This window comes from Danio rerio, chromosome 8 (genome assembly GCF_049306965.1).
Source record: "Danio rerio strain Tuebingen ecotype United States chromosome 8, GRCz12tu, whole genome shotgun sequence".
NCBI lineage: Eukaryota > Metazoa > Chordata > Actinopteri > Cypriniformes > Danionidae > Danio > Danio rerio.
The window spans coordinates 18,667,501-18,687,582 of record NC_133183.1 but is presented as its reverse complement, the minus strand read 5'-3'; the positions used below and the strand labels follow the sequence as shown (position 1 = coordinate 18,687,582).

At 36.0% G+C, this 20,082-nt stretch overlaps 1 protein-coding gene across 16 annotated transcripts in view; it reads right to left on the bottom strand.

Moving 5' to 3' along the window:
- The window catches only part of pde4d (phosphodiesterase 4D, cAMP-specific), a 273,689-nt gene that overhangs the window by 216,027 nt on the left and 37,580 nt on the right, over nt 1-20,082 (bottom strand). For 14 of the 16 annotated variants that reach the window (XM_073910162.1, XM_073910158.1, XM_073910163.1 and 11 more), the window contains one exon: nt 19,564-19,796. In XM_073910162.1, the coding sequence (XP_073766263.1) occupies nt 19,564-19,796 (233 nt within the window). Of the gene's footprint in view, nt 1-10,706; nt 11,438-19,563; nt 19,797-20,082 lie in introns of those variants that run through there. The other 2 variants (XM_068223120.2, XM_068223124.2) reach the window with 1 other exon arrangement.

The window sequence follows — 20,082 nt, the reverse complement described above, 5'->3', positions numbered from 1 at the left end:
GAAGAGCAGATAAATGTAGATTTGCTGTAAACAACTCATTCTGAACTGCCTGAAATGAGTAGTTAGTGATTCCAGTCTTTATTTGTGCACACGCAAATGTAGGTTCGCAACTAATCTCAGAGATTAAAAAGTACACACATTCTTTACTCAAGTAGAAGTACAGATATTCATGTTTAAAACGAATCTGGTAAAAGTTGAAGTACTGATTACACTTTTGCACTCAAGTAAAGGTAAAGAAGTACAGCCTGAAATATGTACTTAAGTAAAAAGTACCCATTACTTCTACACGTTATCTTCACTAGGTAGGTAAATATCTGGTTTCCCCCTATGTACTGTATCATCCACCTGACGCAAACTCACAGCATTCATCATGTAGTTTTACGGCTGTTGGATCAAAACCAATGTTCATACATTCAAAATAATTATGTAGAGCTGTTTATCTTTAAAAATAATGTCTTACAGTTTACACTGAATTCTGTGCAAAATATATAGAATTTTTTTTAAATTATTGTAATATATCTTATTGTATATATAAAAAATATTTTTTTTTTAGCTAAAATAAGAACTTGATATATTTGACTGTAAATCATCTTTGCCATTCTCATAGTAATCTTTATAAACTACTTTACGTACGGTGCCTGATAGCTTTGGTTGAAAACTGAGCACTGCAGCATGCAGGCGCGCAATGAAAAAAATATATTGACGGCATCAAAAAGGTGCTTAAATTGCGCAATGACAAGAAATAATAAAGATTGCATCAAAACCAAAGTAACAAGCTCGATTTAAAAATGTAAGGAGTAGAAAGTACAGATATTTATGTAAAAATGTAAGTAAAAGTAAAAATTTGTCAGAACATTAAGTAGTGAAGTAAAGTACCGATACCAGAAAAATCTACTTAAGTACAGTAACTAAGTATTTGTACTTTGTTTCTTCCCATTTCTGACTAATCTGCACAACCATTAGCTGTTCTTGAATAATGCCTACTTTGATTTCTTGCTGCTGATAGAGGTGTGAACCTACATCGATTAAACGATTTGGATAGATCTATTACGATTAGGGCTGCACGATTCTGCCTAAAATGAGAATCACATTTTTTTTTGTGTGCTTGGAATCAAGATCATGATTTTCTCACGATTCTGTAGATGTAAAATTAAGGTTAATATGAGTAGGCTATTATTATTGTTATTTCTCAAACATATAGCAAAACAACAATAATATTAGGCGTATGTGTAGGTCTATTGTTATGAATACATCATTACATTAAGACAGATATGACATTTAGGGGTGAATTATATCTTATAAATACTGTATGTTCATGTCCATGTTGCTGAGCAATTTACAGTATATAAAACAATGTGATGACAATGTGCGACTGCCTTTATGCTTCTCTCTGACCTTGAAAATATAATTGGAAAGCTAAATTAAGATTGTGTGTAAGGTTGAATCGAGATCACAATCTTTTTTTCGATTAATCATGTAGCCCTAATTTCGATAATCATGTATAATTCTTGATATCACGATTCATTGTCAATGAACTGCATACTCAATTTTTACTTTTACTTCATGTATACAATTTTGTCATTAAATACAAGCAGTCAGATATATGAACTGAAACTTACATTTTTCCTGATCCAAAAAAAAAACACTTGAAGGTATCAACCATCAAATAAGTGATAATGAATGTGTTCTGCTGTTCAGTGAGGGGAAGAGATGGAGCTATTTACAGTATGCCCTTAGCAGTGACATTGAGGATCTTGTGTTCTACTGTATCTTCAGATCATGCCTATACTGCGTCTCACTTCCCTTGCCATAGTATGCTTGCTACTTGTACACTTGTGATTCAATTCAATTCAATTCATCTTTACTTGTATAGCGCTTTTACAATATAGATTGTGTCAAAGCAGCTTAACATAGAAGATTATAGTTATTTTAAACTGTGTCAGTCCAGTTTTTAGAGTTGAAGTTCAGGTTAGGTCAGTTCAATGTGGTTAAATTTTCACTACTGAGAGTTCAAACACTAAAGAGCATATCCATCAATGCGCAGCTCCACGGGTCCAGAACCAAGCAAGCCAGTGGCGGAGAACAAACTTCAACAACTAACGAAAGTAACGGAAAGAAAACCTCAGGAGAAACCAGGCTCAGTTGGGCACAACAATTTCTCCTATGTCCAAACTTCTTGAACCATTAAAAATATTCTAAATATTCTAATGGCATTCTTACTGGAAGAGTTTGATTAGTGTGTCTGTCGACATTTTGAGAAGATGCTGTTTCCTTTTTTTTTTTTTTTTTTTTAATAATTATTTTTAGGGGTTTTTCACCCTTATTATGACAGGACAGTAGAGAATTCAGACAGGAGAGCATCGAGAGGAGAGATGGGGGGTAAGATCGCCAATGGACCTCATGCTGGGAATTGAACTTGGTTCGCCGTGAGCACTTTGGTGCTATATGCAAGCGTGCAGTACCACTAGGCTACTGGTATCGACGAGAAGGTTTCTAAGCTGCAAAATAAATCAACTTTGCATGAACAAATGGGTTTGAATAAATGTGTTAAATACATATCACTGCATGCAAGTGCTATAAGTTCAGATATGGTTAGGTTTCTGACACACAACAGGCTCTATTTTAACGATCTAGGCGCAAAGTCTAATGCGCAGGGCGCAAAAGCATTACAGCTGTGTCCGAATCCACTTTTGCTATTTTAAGAACGGAAAAATATGCAGTGTCGCATGGTCTAACAGGGTTGAGCTTATTCTCTTAATGAGTTAAGGGTGTGTTTTGAGAATAAACCAATCAGAGTCTCATCTCCCATTCCCTTTAAGAGTCAGTTGCGTCACGCCTCATCGATTTGCTATTTACATGGCAGACTAAGTGTAAAAACTGAACGTTTCACTAGCGAGAAAACAGTTAAACAGACCATCTGCAGTGCGAGGATAAAGAATAAGCCTCCTCCATTCAGCCTTTATTTTCACTTTCTCTTTCTTTCTTTCGTGGATAAGGACACAGTGTTGTACATACTCCATTGAAGACACCCATTAGCCTACATAATTAATTCAGTTTGTTAAGGGCAAAGATTTGTTTAAAAAAATATTTCTAGATTCATTTCTAATTTCCAGCAAACTAATAAATGAACCGTAATAACGAAGTGTAGTCAAAAAAAACAAAGTTATATCCAAACAGACATACTACGCCCCATATGGTCCAAAACCTGACAGCTGGACAAATACAAACTTGTCTTTATTAAAACAAATATAAATATGCATATAATAAATAATACTGCTAATAATAATAACAACAACAACAACATTACACAAAAGCAAGTTGTCATGAATAAACTAAAAAAAAAGCTGTCTGTGCCATCTGACCAATCAGAGCAGAGCAGGGTTTTAGAAACAGACTGGATACTTGAACACAACATTTCAGAGACTGTGTGAAAACTTTTTATACTTGTTTTTTTGTAAATAAAACTGTTTAATGCAGGAGTCATGTTGTTAAAAAAATATGGATTTTTTTAATGTACATATATATCACTACAGAAATACATGAATTCGAAATGATGCAATATTGCTTTTGGTTAGCATTGATACACTGATAACAGCTGTGCTCTCTCAGCCTCTCTCTTCTCTCCAGCAGCGAGTTGAAACGCTGCACATGACAGCAAAGCCCACATGACCCGCCTCCTGTATTAGAAAAATGGCAAGTGCTGAGCCCCCGCGATCAGTTTTAGTCAAAAAGAACCTAGCAGGAGTGCTATTTGGAACTATTTCAGATTTGAGGGAAATGAATAATGAAAGGTGAAGGACACAAGCAAGCCAATATACAACTGCTTCTAAAGAGCATTGCTAACACAACTAATTTAGCAAAGAACCTGAAGGACAGACACAGAGGGTAAAACTTTACAATAAGGTTCCATTAGTTAATGTATTGACGTACATGAATAAACAATAAACAATACAATGAATTAAAAGCAAATGTAAATAAAACTCACATTAACTAATGGAATTCTTATTGTAAAGTGTGATCAGCACACTGACCTATAAAAAGAATTCTGAGAGGCTGGTAACTGCTGCCATTTCAACATCACTTAAGCACTGAACATCATATCCCACTAAACTGTTAACATGTGTGTTGTTCCAATTTTTCAATATAATCTCCCTCGGAGCATTCAGGCTTAGATTTAGCTGACAAAAAAAAAAAAAACTATAACAAGTAAACCAAAAGTAAATGAACTTAGGTACTGTTTTTGTTATTTATAAAATCATTGCAATGTTTGTAGCCTTAACAAAGATTAACTGTATTTAACTTATACGCTAAAGACTATACGGTGCTATTGTGGTAATCTAGCTCCTGTTTATCTAACCCACCTTCTGTCTCGCTACAATCCAACCAGCTCTTTAAGATCTCAAAACTCAGGGCTTCTGATATTACCAGCAATAGCAAAGTCGAGTAAAGAAGGTTGAGCCTTCTCATTTATGGCTCTTAAACTCTGGAATAGCCTTCCTGAAAATGTCCAAGGCTCAGACACACTCTCCCAATTCAAAACTAGATTAAAGACCTATCTTTTTAGCAAAGCATACATTCAATGTATCACTTAGCGGTTTGATACATGAATGTGTCCAACGCAGGTTTTTGCATCTCGTTTATATACACTATGAACATTATTCTCTTTATTCTCTATTTGCAACTGGGGATCCTCATCCCGGGGCCCTCAGACAATGCAGCGCCACTTATTCAATCCAAGACCAGCGACGAGATGATGCCAAGGTTTCCATAATCCTGGACCAGGCCATATCCTGAGCAGCTGCTGTGGTGGTCATGGAGGATTGGAAAGCATGAGATTTATTCTTGTGGCCAGGGACAGATGAGTCTTCGCTGAGATCCAGCATTCTCCAGACTCCGCCACCTAGACTGCAGCTCTGCACCAGAAGTTTGGCTATATTAAAAATGGTCGTGCCCAACTGAGCCTGGGGTCTCTTGAGTTTTTTTCATTCTTCACTTTCACCAATGGGTGAAGTTTTTTCCTCGCCGCTGTCGCCACTGGCTTGCATGGTTCGGGACCTGTAGAACTGCGCATCGATGGATTTGCTCTTCAGTATTTGGACTCTTAGTGATTATTAAACCACTCTGAACTGAGCTAAACTGAACTTAAACACTGAAAACTGGACTGACACAATTTCAATTTACAATGATTTTCTATGTGAAGCTGCTTTGAAACAATCTACATTGTAATGTGCTATAGAAATAAAGGTGAATTGAATTGAATGTTGTAGTAGTGATAATCATAGTATTCACAGTGATAAACTTAGTATTTTACATCTGATGGAAAAACAATTGAAAGAGTAACTACTTACAAGTACTTGGATATCTGTATTTGATGATAAGCTTTTATTTAATGTGCACATTGCAAATCTGATTAGGAAGCTGAAACTTAGCTTTTATTTTAGAAATTAATCAAATTTTACTTTTAATGTTGAAAAGAAACTTGTAGAAGCTACTTCTTTATCTGTGCTTTATTATAGTGATATATCATATATGCATACTGCCTCTTCTATTGTAACAAGACTTGATTCTGTATATTATGCTTCACTACGTTTAATTACAAATCCAAAAACCCTGTACTCATCATTGCATTTTATATGAGATGGTGGGCTGGACATCACTAGCTGTACACAGAAAACAGCACTGGTACATTTTCATCTATAAAGCTATTTTGGGTAAACTTCCAGCTTATCTTTCTACTTTTTTTTTTTTTTTTTTGTCTTAGCTCTGGGAATTATCAGCTGCGCTCTTCCAAGTGTTTGCTTTTTCATATACACTGTACCTCAAGTTTGTACGGAGCTGGGAAAAACTGCATTTTCTTATTATGCACCTTGGGCATGGAATAATTTTCAAAGACACTTAAAACGAAATAAATTGTGTATTTTGGTGAGTTTAAAGCTATTATAAAAAGAGGTATTGGAAGCATGTGATTGTTTTTGTTGAGAGGACTGATGAAATGTTATGTGGTTTTGTGCATTTTAAAGTTGTTTTACTGTATGGCTGTTACCCTGGTCAGGTCTCTCTTGTAAAGGAGATTTTTAAATTTAATGAGACTTCCTGGTTCAATAAGGGAAAATAAAATAAAACATTTTAATTTTTTTTTCTAATGCTGAACCTTAATACTGTTACACTCGCCAGTAAACCAGAAATCACTGTTTATTTTTCTTTTTTCACTTTTTTTATTTATTTGCTCTATTATATTTATCTATGCATCTAATTTATTATATTACTGTATATGCAGATGCACTCACCTTCAAAAGCACCCAGGTCAATCTTAACTTATGGATTCTTTCCAAACAGCTATTTACTGCAAGTCATCTGGTAAAATTATATTCATATGGCTATATCATGGTTTCTGCATGTTTCACCAAGTTAAATTTAGGACTTTTTAAGATTTTAAGACCATTAGGAATGAAAATTCAGACTTAAATAACTAAACACTAAGATTTTTTTTTTATCACTCAGCAGGAAAAAAATACTTTTACTTGCCCCATCAAAAAACTAATTCTAATGAGTAATTTCTTAGCCACATATTTTAAATACAGTCATAACAACCAGAAATGTATGACATTTTAAGACCACTTAGACAAAAAAATGAAAATTGCAATCATGCAGCCCTAGCCATTATGTGTGTTTTCCACAGATTGATTCCATTTTTAGGCTCTTCATTTTCTTAAAGTTTGACTTTTGGCAGAAAAATAAGGTCTAATATTTTAGCCCAAAAAAATATTTTCATTCAAATCTAAGCAGCATCGTAGAGAATCATAAGTTAGAAATTTTGAGACAACATTTTGTAGAAAGGAGTCCACCAAAACAAATTTTGCAACCTTTACATGAACATAATACCATGCAAGTCTAAAGTAAACAATCAGAATCTAATTTCTTTCCATAACCCTGTACGGGTCAGTACGGGTCACCTTGCGTTTCCACTGCCTTAAGGGTACAAATGGTACTCTTTTGGTGGCCGTGGAGTACAACAAAAACTTTCAGTCAATACCATTCTCACTCAAGGAAATGTTCAAGTAAAACTGCACGCGTAGTTCACATATCGTATCTCACAAAACAGATGCTTTATACACATTAATACTTTTGTATAAAATGTTCATTACTAACCTATGAAAAGGATTTGATTACAACTACAGATTAATGATAGAGCAAAATGGTTTCTTTAACGTCAGCAATTAAGTAAAATAAATAAATAAATGCAAAATATATGAACACATACAGACCCTTACAGTCTCCAATATGTTATCAATTACAGAAAAACTACACACAGCATACACTTAGTCCAGAGTCAGTGCAAACCTCTCATCTGTATCTTTAATCTTTACCAGCACATGTTACCTCTGTTAGAAAGTAATTCCGTCATTCAGAGTTCACAATAGTCCAAAAGGTGATGATAATAATTAAACATGGCAGATTATTCATGTTTTAGGTTGCTAACAGAATCATTTTCTCCTTTATCTATTATTCGGCTTCTCCTTTGTTTTTTTCGTGCGTCACTCTCACGTTTGTCCATTTCTGAATGGATCAAATGACAGAAGCACTTCAATAATCACACACATTTTATTATCATCAGCTCAAGAAGTTTGTTATATCCAATATAGACGCGCACACAAGCACAAGCGAGAAAGTGAAACCGCTCACGCTTTAGACTGCCTAAACTACGGGATACAGGATAGATTCTGCACTTCTCGGCTTTGTGGCTGTTCATCAAGACGACGACAAGGTTCGTTTGAGCTCAGGTTGACCATGGCTCATTATGATTTGTATATATTATTACGGTGTAATGTCTCGGCTGTGTTTTTAAAAGGGCGGTTCCTTTGTTTTCATTCTCATGGCTTGTGGACGAGTGAGTGGTGTATTTCTGTAAACCAATAGCATTCAGCTGCACTTCTTGCTATGCCTGTTGGTACCCTTTTGTTGTGCTAGGTACTCTTTACAAAGGGTACCCAAAAAGTGGTACGGTATGGTTCACTTTTAGGTACCTTTTGACAGTGGAAATGGCCATAAAAATCGTACTGTACCACTCTGTAGAAACAGGCCATTAGATGTTAAATACAGATGTAAACAAGGTCCAAAATGTTTTGAGCTTGTCCATTTTCAACCACTTGCAGAGATCAAAAACATTAATTATTGTTACAGATTGTAATGTGAGAAAACACATTAAAACAAAATATTATTATTTAAATATATATATATATATATATATATATATATATATATATATATATATATATATATATATATATATATATATATATATATATATATATATTTAATAGTACTAATAGTCCATTCAATAGTACTCATCAATCAGTGGTGCATCACAATAAGCATTCAAGTATAATGGAGTTTGACGAAATAAGAGGAAAGGATTTAGATAAAATCCAAACACAAGTGGTCACAAGAGACTCCTCTAAACATGTTAATACCATGTAGAAATGGTCATGTGTCTCAGCAGACCACTTGTGATTAAATCATGTATGTTTATACCATTATGGCCTATACGCTGCTATTTTTGTTCATGCTAAAAACCTGTGCTTTTCCTGACAGCACAAATAACATATTTGCTCGAAGCTGCTAATGTCCAGCCGCTGATTTCTCCACAGACGCCGAGAGCAATTTGCCCTGTAAGTAAGACTTGAAACGAAGGGGTGCGGTGGCCCTGGATATTAAAATTGTGATAACATTCATAAAAGTGAGTCATACAGTCTGGTCGTGGTCTAAATGTGTGGGGTTGAATTTCACCCCCTCAGCGAGTCTCGTAGGAAATCCATCTCCAGTAATGAGAAAATGGATTTAAATGGACTATAGAAGCAATTATCGGCATAATGATAGAAAGTAGGACTTGTTTTTCTTCTATTCTTGTTTATGGTGAACACTGACGTCATGAATGAGGGGCGCTTAGTTTTAAGATGCAAAAATTTATTTGTTTTTGCATACATTGTGTTATGAAACGCACTAATGGTTTAGAGAGCAAGGAGGGGGAAAACACAAGAAACAAGAAGGATAAAAGAATTAAATCTCCAACGTCTGTCAAGGTGAATGATGTGACCTTTACCATTTCACTGTGTATCCAAGTACGCAACGTGAGGACAGAAATACAAAAAATAAAATTTCAGTTCTGACCAAAAGGTCTCAAATCTGTGACTAATGGTCTATTATTAGCTTGATTCAAGGGTATTCATATTTTTGCCTGCGACTAAAGGCTCTCTGATAAACACTCACTTTCCTACAGGGAACATTTGAACCACTGGGCTCCTCTTACTGAGTACTAAACCAACAGGGACTGGTCTTGTGTTTAGCTTGCAATGAATTAGTCTGATGGGTGTAAACAGTGTTATTTCTCATTCGGTGAATGAAGGAGGAGCCGTGAAGGACAGCATTTCTCCAGAGGGCTCTCTGGAAAGCAATAGACGTGAAAAGTACTTATGCACGAACTCATCAGGAGAAGCCATGCCTCTTGCTCTAGGTTAATTAGAAATATTGATTAGAATTAGCAAAACATTCATCTTTTTATGCTAAGATATTTGCTATTAACCTGTTTGTACAACAACAGTAGCCCATTTATTTTGTAAACTGCTATGATATAATATTTTGACCCATATCCGTCTGTACTTTCTGCAGTTTGTCTACAACCATGAAGAACAACCAGCTACAAGCTGTATTTCTGTCAGGACTGAAAGCACACATAACACTGCAATTGGAAAGGTAAATAAATGAGTGGTCTATTTCATTATTCATGCACTAAACAGCAGAAAACACTGTATTTGTGATTCTTTGCCTCATGGCATGCTAGTTGTTTTCTAATAGTAGCATAATATCATGATTAAAACCCAGAAGAAAGTGTGTTTAACAGACATCTAAAAGACATGAAAACATAGTCGGCTTGGCTAAAACAAGGCTAGATTTGTGAATCTAGTCTACATAGGAATAAATGACAAACGATGTGAAGTCTGTCTAATCTCTTTATTTGTTTTGGGCGATTCTTAGGTGTTTATTAGAAAAAGTCCAGATTTAGCCAAGCAGTCTATGTTTAGACAGTTATTAAACACAAAATTACTTGGTGGGAAGTTTATTATTGACATTTATATAGATTTTTTTTCTAAAGTTTTTAATATTAGAGGATCCATTACTATCATATATAGGGCAATAATCTTGTAAATACAAGGTAAATCCTATGTACCTACAAAACCTTAATTTAACTTTTACCAGAAACATTTTAAACTTGCAGTCCGTCTTTGCTTTGAAACTCAGCCAAAATAAATCAACTGTTATTTAAACACCAACTATAAACAACTAATCATGGTTCACAGCTGTGGCATAAGCAAAATAATTTGTAATAAAGGCGACCTTCACATGTCTGGCTCAATTCCTGTTTAACAAAGAACGTCAATATGAAACAAAACTGCTCATTGAGCAAATTTAGATAGATAGATAGACAGCGTAGATACACTTCCCTCTTCATTTCATTTTAGCCGACTAGGCTAAACTTCTAAGCACAAGCAAATAAAATGAAATGTAAAGTTTAAAAATATCAATAGCCTACATTCATCTTTTACGTATAAGCACGTTGAAATCGTTTATAGAGCTATTTTTGACCGCTACTTTTACCTCCGAAAGCCCGCCTTGCGTACTGGAACAATATGGCAATAACAGCTTCTCACCGTTTAAGTCCTTGAAAGGACGATGGCCATGACATTCTGGACTTTTTCAATCCGGGACGGGTACCGGTGTCCACAGCATATGTCCGGTCCATGGTCCTGGGATTCAGGTACTTCTCCGTGTCGGAAAAACCTCTCTGCCTCACCCGGTAGTTCTTGCGCGAACCGAGAGAGTTCTGGATCTGAAGCGAAACAGGATTCTGCTGCCTCCACAGATGTTTCGGGGCATTTCCATCAGTAACGTTACCGGGAGAAACCAAAGTTGTCACCTCGTTTCCGGCGTCCATTCTCACAGTTGTATTGACCCGCTAATGATTTATGACGAAAGACTATTGGAAATAATTATTGCAAATAGCTTTGGCGCACAATGTCCGAAACTTGCAGTACACTCATAACAAAAGCGCAATGTAAAGAATTTTATTGCTTCAATTTCCACGAAAATAATAAAATTCTACATATAACGTGCAAATTCCTACAAACAACAAAGTCAGTTTTGATGTGGACTAAACTGCATTGACCCATTCTGTCCAGTAGTCCATCGTCTATGCACACCGCTCCTCACTGTCCATAATGATAATAATACCTCCAGAATAAAACGCTTGTCCCGTCAAATTCCTTCTCAAATAAACTGGAGAATCTCCGTGATCCAAACAACAACATAAGCACCCCAGTTCCACGCCTCTCTTGAATGGAAAACACATCCAAGTGCTCTGACTCTCATCTCCACTTCACAGAAGTGATGCTGGGGGGAGATCAATATTTATTCGGCAGGTTGACTGACAGCCCTGGGGGAGGAGCCTATCGCTCCCTCTAAATGCGGGGTAACAACTTAACAGAAGTCAACCCTACTTACTCGTGTTTAATCAGGCACAAAAGTCAAAATTCCCTTTTACTGTCTATTTTTTTTTTAGTTGCACAATACACAATGTTAACTTTTTAAAACAGCTGCACACAGGAATAGCCTATATAATTGTGCATGGCTGAATCTACACAATATGCATGTCTGTTAGTATGCAGGTTTATATGAGTATTGAGATAGATAGATAGATAGATAGATAGATAGATAGATAGATAGATAGATAGATAGATAGATAGATAGATAGATAGATAGATAGATAGATAGATAGATAGATAGATAGATAGATAGATAGATAGATAGATAGATAGATAGATAGATAGATAGATAGATAGATAGATAGATAGATAGATAGATAGATAGATAGATAGATAGATAGATATACAGAGAGACAAACAAACAGTTATATAGACAGACGGATCGTTGGACAGACGGACAGACAGATAGATGGATAGATGGATGGATGGATATGGATAGACGGATAGACAGACAAACAGACAGACAGACAGATAGTACTTATAAGATTTATAACTCACTGTTATCACTATAACAAGTATCCATAATGTAGCAAGGGCACTGTAAAACTGTGTTAACTATTGAGTACACCTTTACATTTAGTACAGTTCTGTCCAAATGGTTTTAATGTAAGGTGACTTTGCACATCCTGACAGGTCATCATAGACTCTCAGGTTTCCTCACATGAGCTGAGCAGTGCTGACAGGATCCTTTAGGTGTCGGTTCAACCTGAGCAAACGATAATCACTAGACAAGCACACAGAATCCTGAAGTTCTAAGCATGAAATTACTTTTGACAGCAAATCCGTTCATCGCCCCTTCTCTCTTTTATCCAAGATAGATTTTCAATCAAATACAATGCGAATCAACCCTTAGTTTGGGCACCAAAACCACAGCGCCGTTCCAATGACTGTCCTGCATCTGACACGCCGCTGACAGGAACGCAATTCAAAGATAAGTGTGTGTAATAGAGAGGTGTCGAATAAAGCGCTCTTTCCATTAGAGGCAACAGGGGGAAGAAGAATGAAGACAATTTATCCAGTGAAGTCTGCATATTAGAATATTCACTGAATTTGAAAGAGGGAAGCATGACCTTGTGAATTACAGCCTGACATAAAACTGGGGAATGATGCATATACACAATCAAGAGGCTTATTCAAATCTGATGATGCAGCTGAATAATGGCAGGCGTAACTCGTTTAAGACAATAGTTCATACAGGCGAGTATCAGGAACAGCTTTTGCAATATACTGCAAGCCAAAATCATTTGTGGATACATTATTGGAGGTTTTCGTATGTGTAAAGCACAGTAATCTGAACTTCAGAAATTTCCAGTCCTCACAGTTGGAGACCGAGGCCTCCTGGGGTGCTGAAAAAATGATTTACCATAATCAGGAGGGGGAAAAAACAAGCCTTGTGTGCGTAAAGTCTATGTGCCGTAGACAGAAGCTGATGTTGCATATCACTGAGCACTTGATTGACAGATTATTCCTTTCTCTCTGACGTGACTGTCAATCATCTTTTACTTTAGATGATAATTACGAGAAAGTTACAAGCTATGATTGAGTTGTCTACAGTCGGACTGAAATCATTCTTTGGACCGATAAATTGGATTACCAGGTTTCATCAAACATCAAAATCATGTAAGAAACAAACCCCAACAATAAAAGTGTGTGATCTACAGTACTGGAGAACATTGCTTAAACGCTAAAAGCAACTGAACAAATATTAAGCTGTAAGTATGGACCCATGGTTCAATTCAGAATGGGGTCTTTCCTCAATTCCATTCTCTCTCTTTTACTTTTAAATTAAACCTAAATGATTTCCGTCGTTCAACTTATATCATAGTGGTCATGAAGTACAAAGTATATTGTACTATAAAAATATTCTGTAAGTTTCGGAACTCAAAACTTTCATCCCTAAAACATAGCCCTATATTCGTTTCTGGAGATTGCAAATTATGTAGCCAAAAATACATATGGCGGCATATCATTTTTAAAAGGAATGATACAGGCAGTGTGACGCGATTCCTTTTTGTGCTTACCAGCTGAACGCTTACTTCCATATGGACAGCTTTCCAGCTGTTACCAGTTTGTTTAGTAGCTCGCCGTGTACGTCGGTGGACTTAAGACACAGAGAGGAGTTGACCACGATGACATGGTTTGAGTCCGGTGAAGAGCGCTTCCAGAAAATGGTTGAGACAAAACCAGAAGCCAAAAAAAATAAATAAATAAAATAACAGTCGGTCAGTCAATCAACAGTTAGTCAACAGCGGCCTCTGGTGCAGGCACGAATGGCACTCTCAAGAGAAATTTTGAGATCTGAAAAAGCGTACACATCGATTTCTAGTAGATAAGCAGTAACAAAAACTGCAAAAAACGTAGCTCCTGACGCCTGTTTCACACCGCAAGCGTCAGCGGCGCGTGAGCAGAGCGTGAGCAGCGCGTGTGTTTTCGGCGTCCATGTTAACAGATTAGAGCTTTCATACCGCACGCAGCAGCAGCGCGTCAGAGCGAGGCGTGAGCGTCGCCAAAGCAGCAGTGCAGCGATAGTTTCGGCGCTGGGTCTATTTTTGACGCGCTGCTCACGCTCAATTAAAGTGACAGTGCATTGAGAATGACCAAAACACATTGAATGACAGTAAAAACTAACAATTTTACCCAATAAATACGTTAATAATGTCAAATGGTTTATATATAGTCATTCAAATGAACTTAAAATGATTAAAAACGGCAACAAACATTTATTTAGGCCCGAACTACAAAACCAAATGTAAAACTATTTTACTATCAGTTTTGCTTAAGTTGCACACTAGTGTTGTAGGAGAGGGGAAATGGAATATTTACGGGATTTGTAGTCCATAGCGAAGTGTATTGTGGGTAGTGTAGTGCGACACGCATGCTGGATGATGTTAACTCTCTGTGTTCTGTGCAGCTAGCAGAGCAAGAAAGTTTTAATCGGCTTTGTTTTATGTTCACTCGAATTATTCCTACCGGGAGCTGTTTGCACTGTGAATCTGACAACACGAAAATAAGTAAAAGAATGTCATGCATTAATTACTTTTGTCCGTCTCATCATCTGCACGAGCATGAATTAACGAGCTGTTATTCTGCCGCTGGACATTACTGAAGCGGAGAAAGCAACACTAGTTTGATCATGTATAAATATCATTATAACTATATTGTATAAATATGATTATAACTAGGTCTACAGCAACCTGATAATCAAAAAACAAATGACATGATATCACAGGCGATTGTCTTCTGACTGTAGACAATTCTCATATAAGTTAGCTTTAGAAGCATACAGTACTATTTGATCTTTAAAATTTGTAAAATAAACATTTGCAGGTTAATGAAACAGCATAGGAGGGGCCTTGGTACAGATGAAAAGTTTAAAAAGTGTATTTGTATATAGAGGGATAACTAGATAGAATAGACAGAGATAGGTTGATCTCAGCAGCAGCTGCCGAAGAGCTGCGCGCTGCAGACGCAGCTGGTGTGAAAGGCAAACGCCTGCGTGCTGCTACTGCTCGACATACGCGCTGCTCACGCTCTGCTCACGCGCCGCTGACGCTTGCGGTGTGAAACAGGCGTGAGACGTATTTGGCACTTTCCAGAAATGTATATATAGGTACGTTTTCAGTATGAGCCAGGGTTTAAAAATGGCTTGTATTCTGTGTTGCTGTACAGCCCAATATGTGTTAGATCCAAGACCAGATGACGCCAACCATAGACTTCTAGTGGCATCCATAATCCTGGACCAGGCCGTATCCTGAGCAGATGCTGCGAGGGTTATGGAGGAGTGGAGAGCATGAGACCTTACTGAATTTCCTGGAAGACCTCAGTGACAGATTAGTCTCCGCATTGATCCTGTGGCCAGCCTGAACACCCCTAGAGAACTACACACACCTACATGTCCTTCACGATGAATGTCCAGCGTTCTCCAGCCTCTGGTTCCTAGACTGCAGCTCTGCACAAGAAGTTTGGCCAGAGGAGAAATAGTCGTGCCCAACTGAGCCTGACTTCAAGTTTTTTTTTTTCCTTCACTTTGGTCAGTTGGTGAAGTTTTGACTTGTGGAGCTGCGCATCGAAAACTTCAATTCTGAAAACTGGACTGACAGTTTAAATTTACTAAAACTTCCATGTTAAGTTGCTTTGACACAATAGTAAAAGCGCTATACAAATAAAGATGAATTGAATTGAAGTTTTATTTATTTATGTTATTTTATTTATCTTATTATTCTTATATATTTATTTTTGTTTTGCCCTAAATATTGTATTTGATGTAAAAATATATAATTGTGCTGTTTTATTTAGAGAGGATGTGAACTAATTTGTTTTCTACTGATTGGAACAATTAAAGTCTTGTGATTCTTTGTACTCATTCTGAAAATCTGTCTAATATGTATCAATAAAACAGTGTTAAACTAAAAATAACTTTCATAGAAGCCACTCAAATATGACAGGCTGAATTGACAGGTTGTGCAATATGACAGTTTAATACATAATAATGTGACTAAACCCCGCCTCCACCTAACATCAAAACCCACTTCCACATCATTTAACTCCACCCACCAATTCAGACTTCAGGTCACAATACCAAGCTTTCAGAAAGACTGAAAAATCAAAGAAAATACTGTGCCAATTACATCAGATCCAACAGCACACCAATATGAGTAAATGCTTTTATTATATGTTCACTATTGAGTTGTCTGTCATTACAGATTGTTTGGTATTTTACTCAGTATGAGAGTGTTTTAAACCTAAATCACAGCACAGAGTCCATCTATGCAGTAGGAGGTCAAACAGCTACTCATTTCAACTTTTGAAAAAGCTTAAATACGCAAACTAATCCAACCATACCGTTCATTTACTTGAGTTTACAAATCGCCATGCATATATAAATAGCGTGTTCTGATAAACAATACAGAAAATAGCAAATTGCTTCAAAATGATACACAGATCTTAACATTACAATTAAACCTCAGAGAACAGTAAATAATCTTTAAAAACTAATTTCATGGATGCTTAAATAATTTGTCTGTTTCTTTATACTATGTGCAAATAACCTTGTTGGAAGAGGCTCTATCACTATTTTCAGGTTCAGTGTCTGTTGAAGCTTAGGAAATTTATCTTTAATCCAAACAGCAATTGACTTCTGTTTACACTGTGAAAAGCACCTATAACTATTTGTTGCGTAAGTGTAAACAAGATGCTGTTTGTTGACACCTACACTTGGTTGCAAGCACTATTTTCAATCTGTATCTACCAGCAGTTCATGATGATATTGATTTTACGGACATTTCTTGTTTACTTTGGGGCAGTTCTGGGTCACCAATTATTTTCTCCAGCAAATGCAGCGAAGAACTGATTTGAAGTATTTCTATTTTACCTACAGTACGTGTAATAAAATGTCCTCAGTAAACTGATGACAATGTAATCCCAGAAATATAGGAGACTGCTTTAACCCAACACCCAAAGTGTATCACTGACTAAAATAAAAATGTTCTTGTAAAAAGTCTCCAAAGCGAAAGGAAATCAACAGATCAAAAACACAAGCAGTTCTAACACATCCGGTCAGACAAAAGCTAATTGGAATTTTCTGTAAGAGGCTTTCTTGACCAATGTTAATTACATCTTTGAAAGTAAACGTTTCTGTTTTAAAAAGGAGGTCGTGAAATGAGAAATCGAATTTCCCTTGATCTTTTCACATATAAGAAGTCAATGAACTATAAAACATGCTGCAAGTTTCAGAACTCAAAGCTTCATTGTTAGTCTAAACAAAAGCATTTATTGTAACCGAGCTACCCGAATGGCTCATTTCAGGTTTAGGGCTCTATTTTAATGATCTAGGCGTAAAAGTCTAAAGCAAGTGAGTTATGGGTGTGTTTTGAGCATGACGTGCAATAAACCAATCAGAGTCCCATCTCACATTCCCTTTAAGAGTCAGTTACGTCGCACCATGGCGCATTCACTATTTACATGGCAGACTTTGTGAGTGGAAAAATTGATAGCTTCACTAGTGAGTTAACTGTTTAACACACCATCTGCGTAAGGATAAAGAATGAGCCTCCTCCATTTGGTCTCTTTACTTTTACTCTTTGCTTCACACCTATTATTTCATGGATAAGGAAATGGTGTTAAACTCACTCCACTGAAGACATCCATTAGCGTACATATTTAGTTTCATTTGAAAAACTGAGTTCTATCCAAACACACGTTTTATCTTTATGCCTCATATGGTGTTGCATACGTCTCCAAAATCCGACAGGTGGACAAATCTTAACTTGTTTTTAATAAAACAAATATAAATATGCATATAATAAACAATACTACAACAAATAATAACATTATACAAATGCTAATTATCGTGAATAAACTGAAAAAATCCCCCTGAGAAGAGGTATGGAGGTAGTGGTTTTATATTAATGTAAAAAACAATCATTTTTGTAACATTTTAATCCTTTAATTTTTTTCATATGTAAAGATATGTGTATTACTGTACATACAGATTGCTTAAGACACAGAGGAAGCATTGGACTTTAGACCTGCTTTTAGTTGGTCAATAGCATGGGTCTATTTCAGTTCCTTAAAATAGCAAAGCATCAACAATGTGCCTTAACACACCTCCTTTTCACACTAGCACACTCATGAGTGCACAAAGTGGAGCAAATAGATTTGCTATTTAAACAACGTGGTGCAAAATTACTGTTGCGCTGGTCTAAAAATAGCAACAAATCACACCGTGCACGTCTTGTGCTTTATTGCGCCAGGTGTGTGAGAGGACCCAAAGTTTCTATTTGACAGAAGATGATAAACAACTTTTTTAGCCCCACCCACTGGTTCACTCCAGTAGTAAATACAAAATGCAAACTCAAGCAAAAAAAAAAAAAAAAAAGACTTACACAAGGATTAAAAGATTACCTGTATAGTTAAGAGTGTCAAAAATTTAACAAAACATCAATGAAAGGGTGAATAACATAACAGAAAATTGTCTAAATTATCTAATCGAAATAATTTTTTGATGCAAATAAATTATAAGTGGATATTTGACATTATAAAATTAGCTGTACAATCATCACTCACGACCACACTGTAAAATTGCAAAAATATCATGTAATATAATAGCAGGTTCGCCTTTAATGGGTACGTAACGTATATGGTAATACTCTGTGAAACAAGAAGTTTAATTTTTACAGTAATATTTCAGTGATTAACAATCATCTTTTGCCTAATATAATAATTATGAAAATGTTTCTAGATGAAATGAGTTGCCTTCAGTTTTTAATGTTTTACCACACAATTTACTTTAAACACAAGTTTAATATAAAAATAGCTCCATGTCATTCTTTTTTAAAGAATGTACACTACAAAATGAGTGGCTTTTTTACTTGCATATTTAAGTTGAATCAAAATAACGTTGTCATTTCAAATATCGAATTAAACTATTAAAATCTTGTAAAACTCAAAAACAAGCTGAATAAGTTAAACCATTTGAAGTTAAAGTAAAATAAAAACAGAAGTTGCCATAACTTACTGATCACAAATTTTTGCAGTGAATTTTAATAGGGAAAGACTTTAACCTGCATGCTGCTGTAAAAACATAATTAAAAAATCTTATCTAATCGTATCTTTAATGTAAAATTGCATATCTAATAGAACATTTCATGTAATTTTACAAAAAATATTTACAGTAAAATTGTAAACGTTACAATTACTACATACACAAATTCATAGTTTTTTTATTATATCTTTTATTATATCTATTTTTAATGTATCATGTTATATCTTCTGCAATATTGGATTCTAGTACATTAGGCTGTTGTTTAATCTTTTAATAAAACAATTGTGCTTTACTATGAAGTAGAAGTTTTCTCCATAAAACTAAAAATTCACCATAATTGTTTCTGCACACTTTTTTTTTTCAAGATATAAACATTTAAAATGTTTTTTGGCATAAACAACATCATGAAACTCCAGCTGTTACCTGCTTGTGTCTGCAGAGGTGATGGCGATGAGCGGAGGAACTCTCAGGGGGAGGCTGGTGGGTCGAGGCTGGACCGTCTCCGTCTCTGGTCTCCTCTCACAGTAATACTGCTCAGCCTGCCTAAAGGCCAAAGGGGGAAGCTGGACAGTCCTGCACGAAAGCCTGCGCACCGCAAAGGGCTCCATGCAGGACAGTGGACAGGAGTCTGGGGACTCAGTTGAGCAATCCGACACCTGAAAGGGCGAGAGTCCTGATTAAGAGTAATTTTCTCCAATGCATTATCATTTTAGAGCACTTATGTGTGAGAGACCTTTACCAGAAATAGAGATTAAATAGATCATGAGTCATACATATGTGAAACTGAGAGAATGAATCAGTCCACATATGAACTTTCAGACTCTTTTTCACACAGAGAATTGAAGTATGGATTTTATTCTACAATTATATCTGATGGATTTTAAAAGTGATTTCCCTTGAATGTGGGAATGTATTCATATAAGGGTAATGGACCGTTTCATT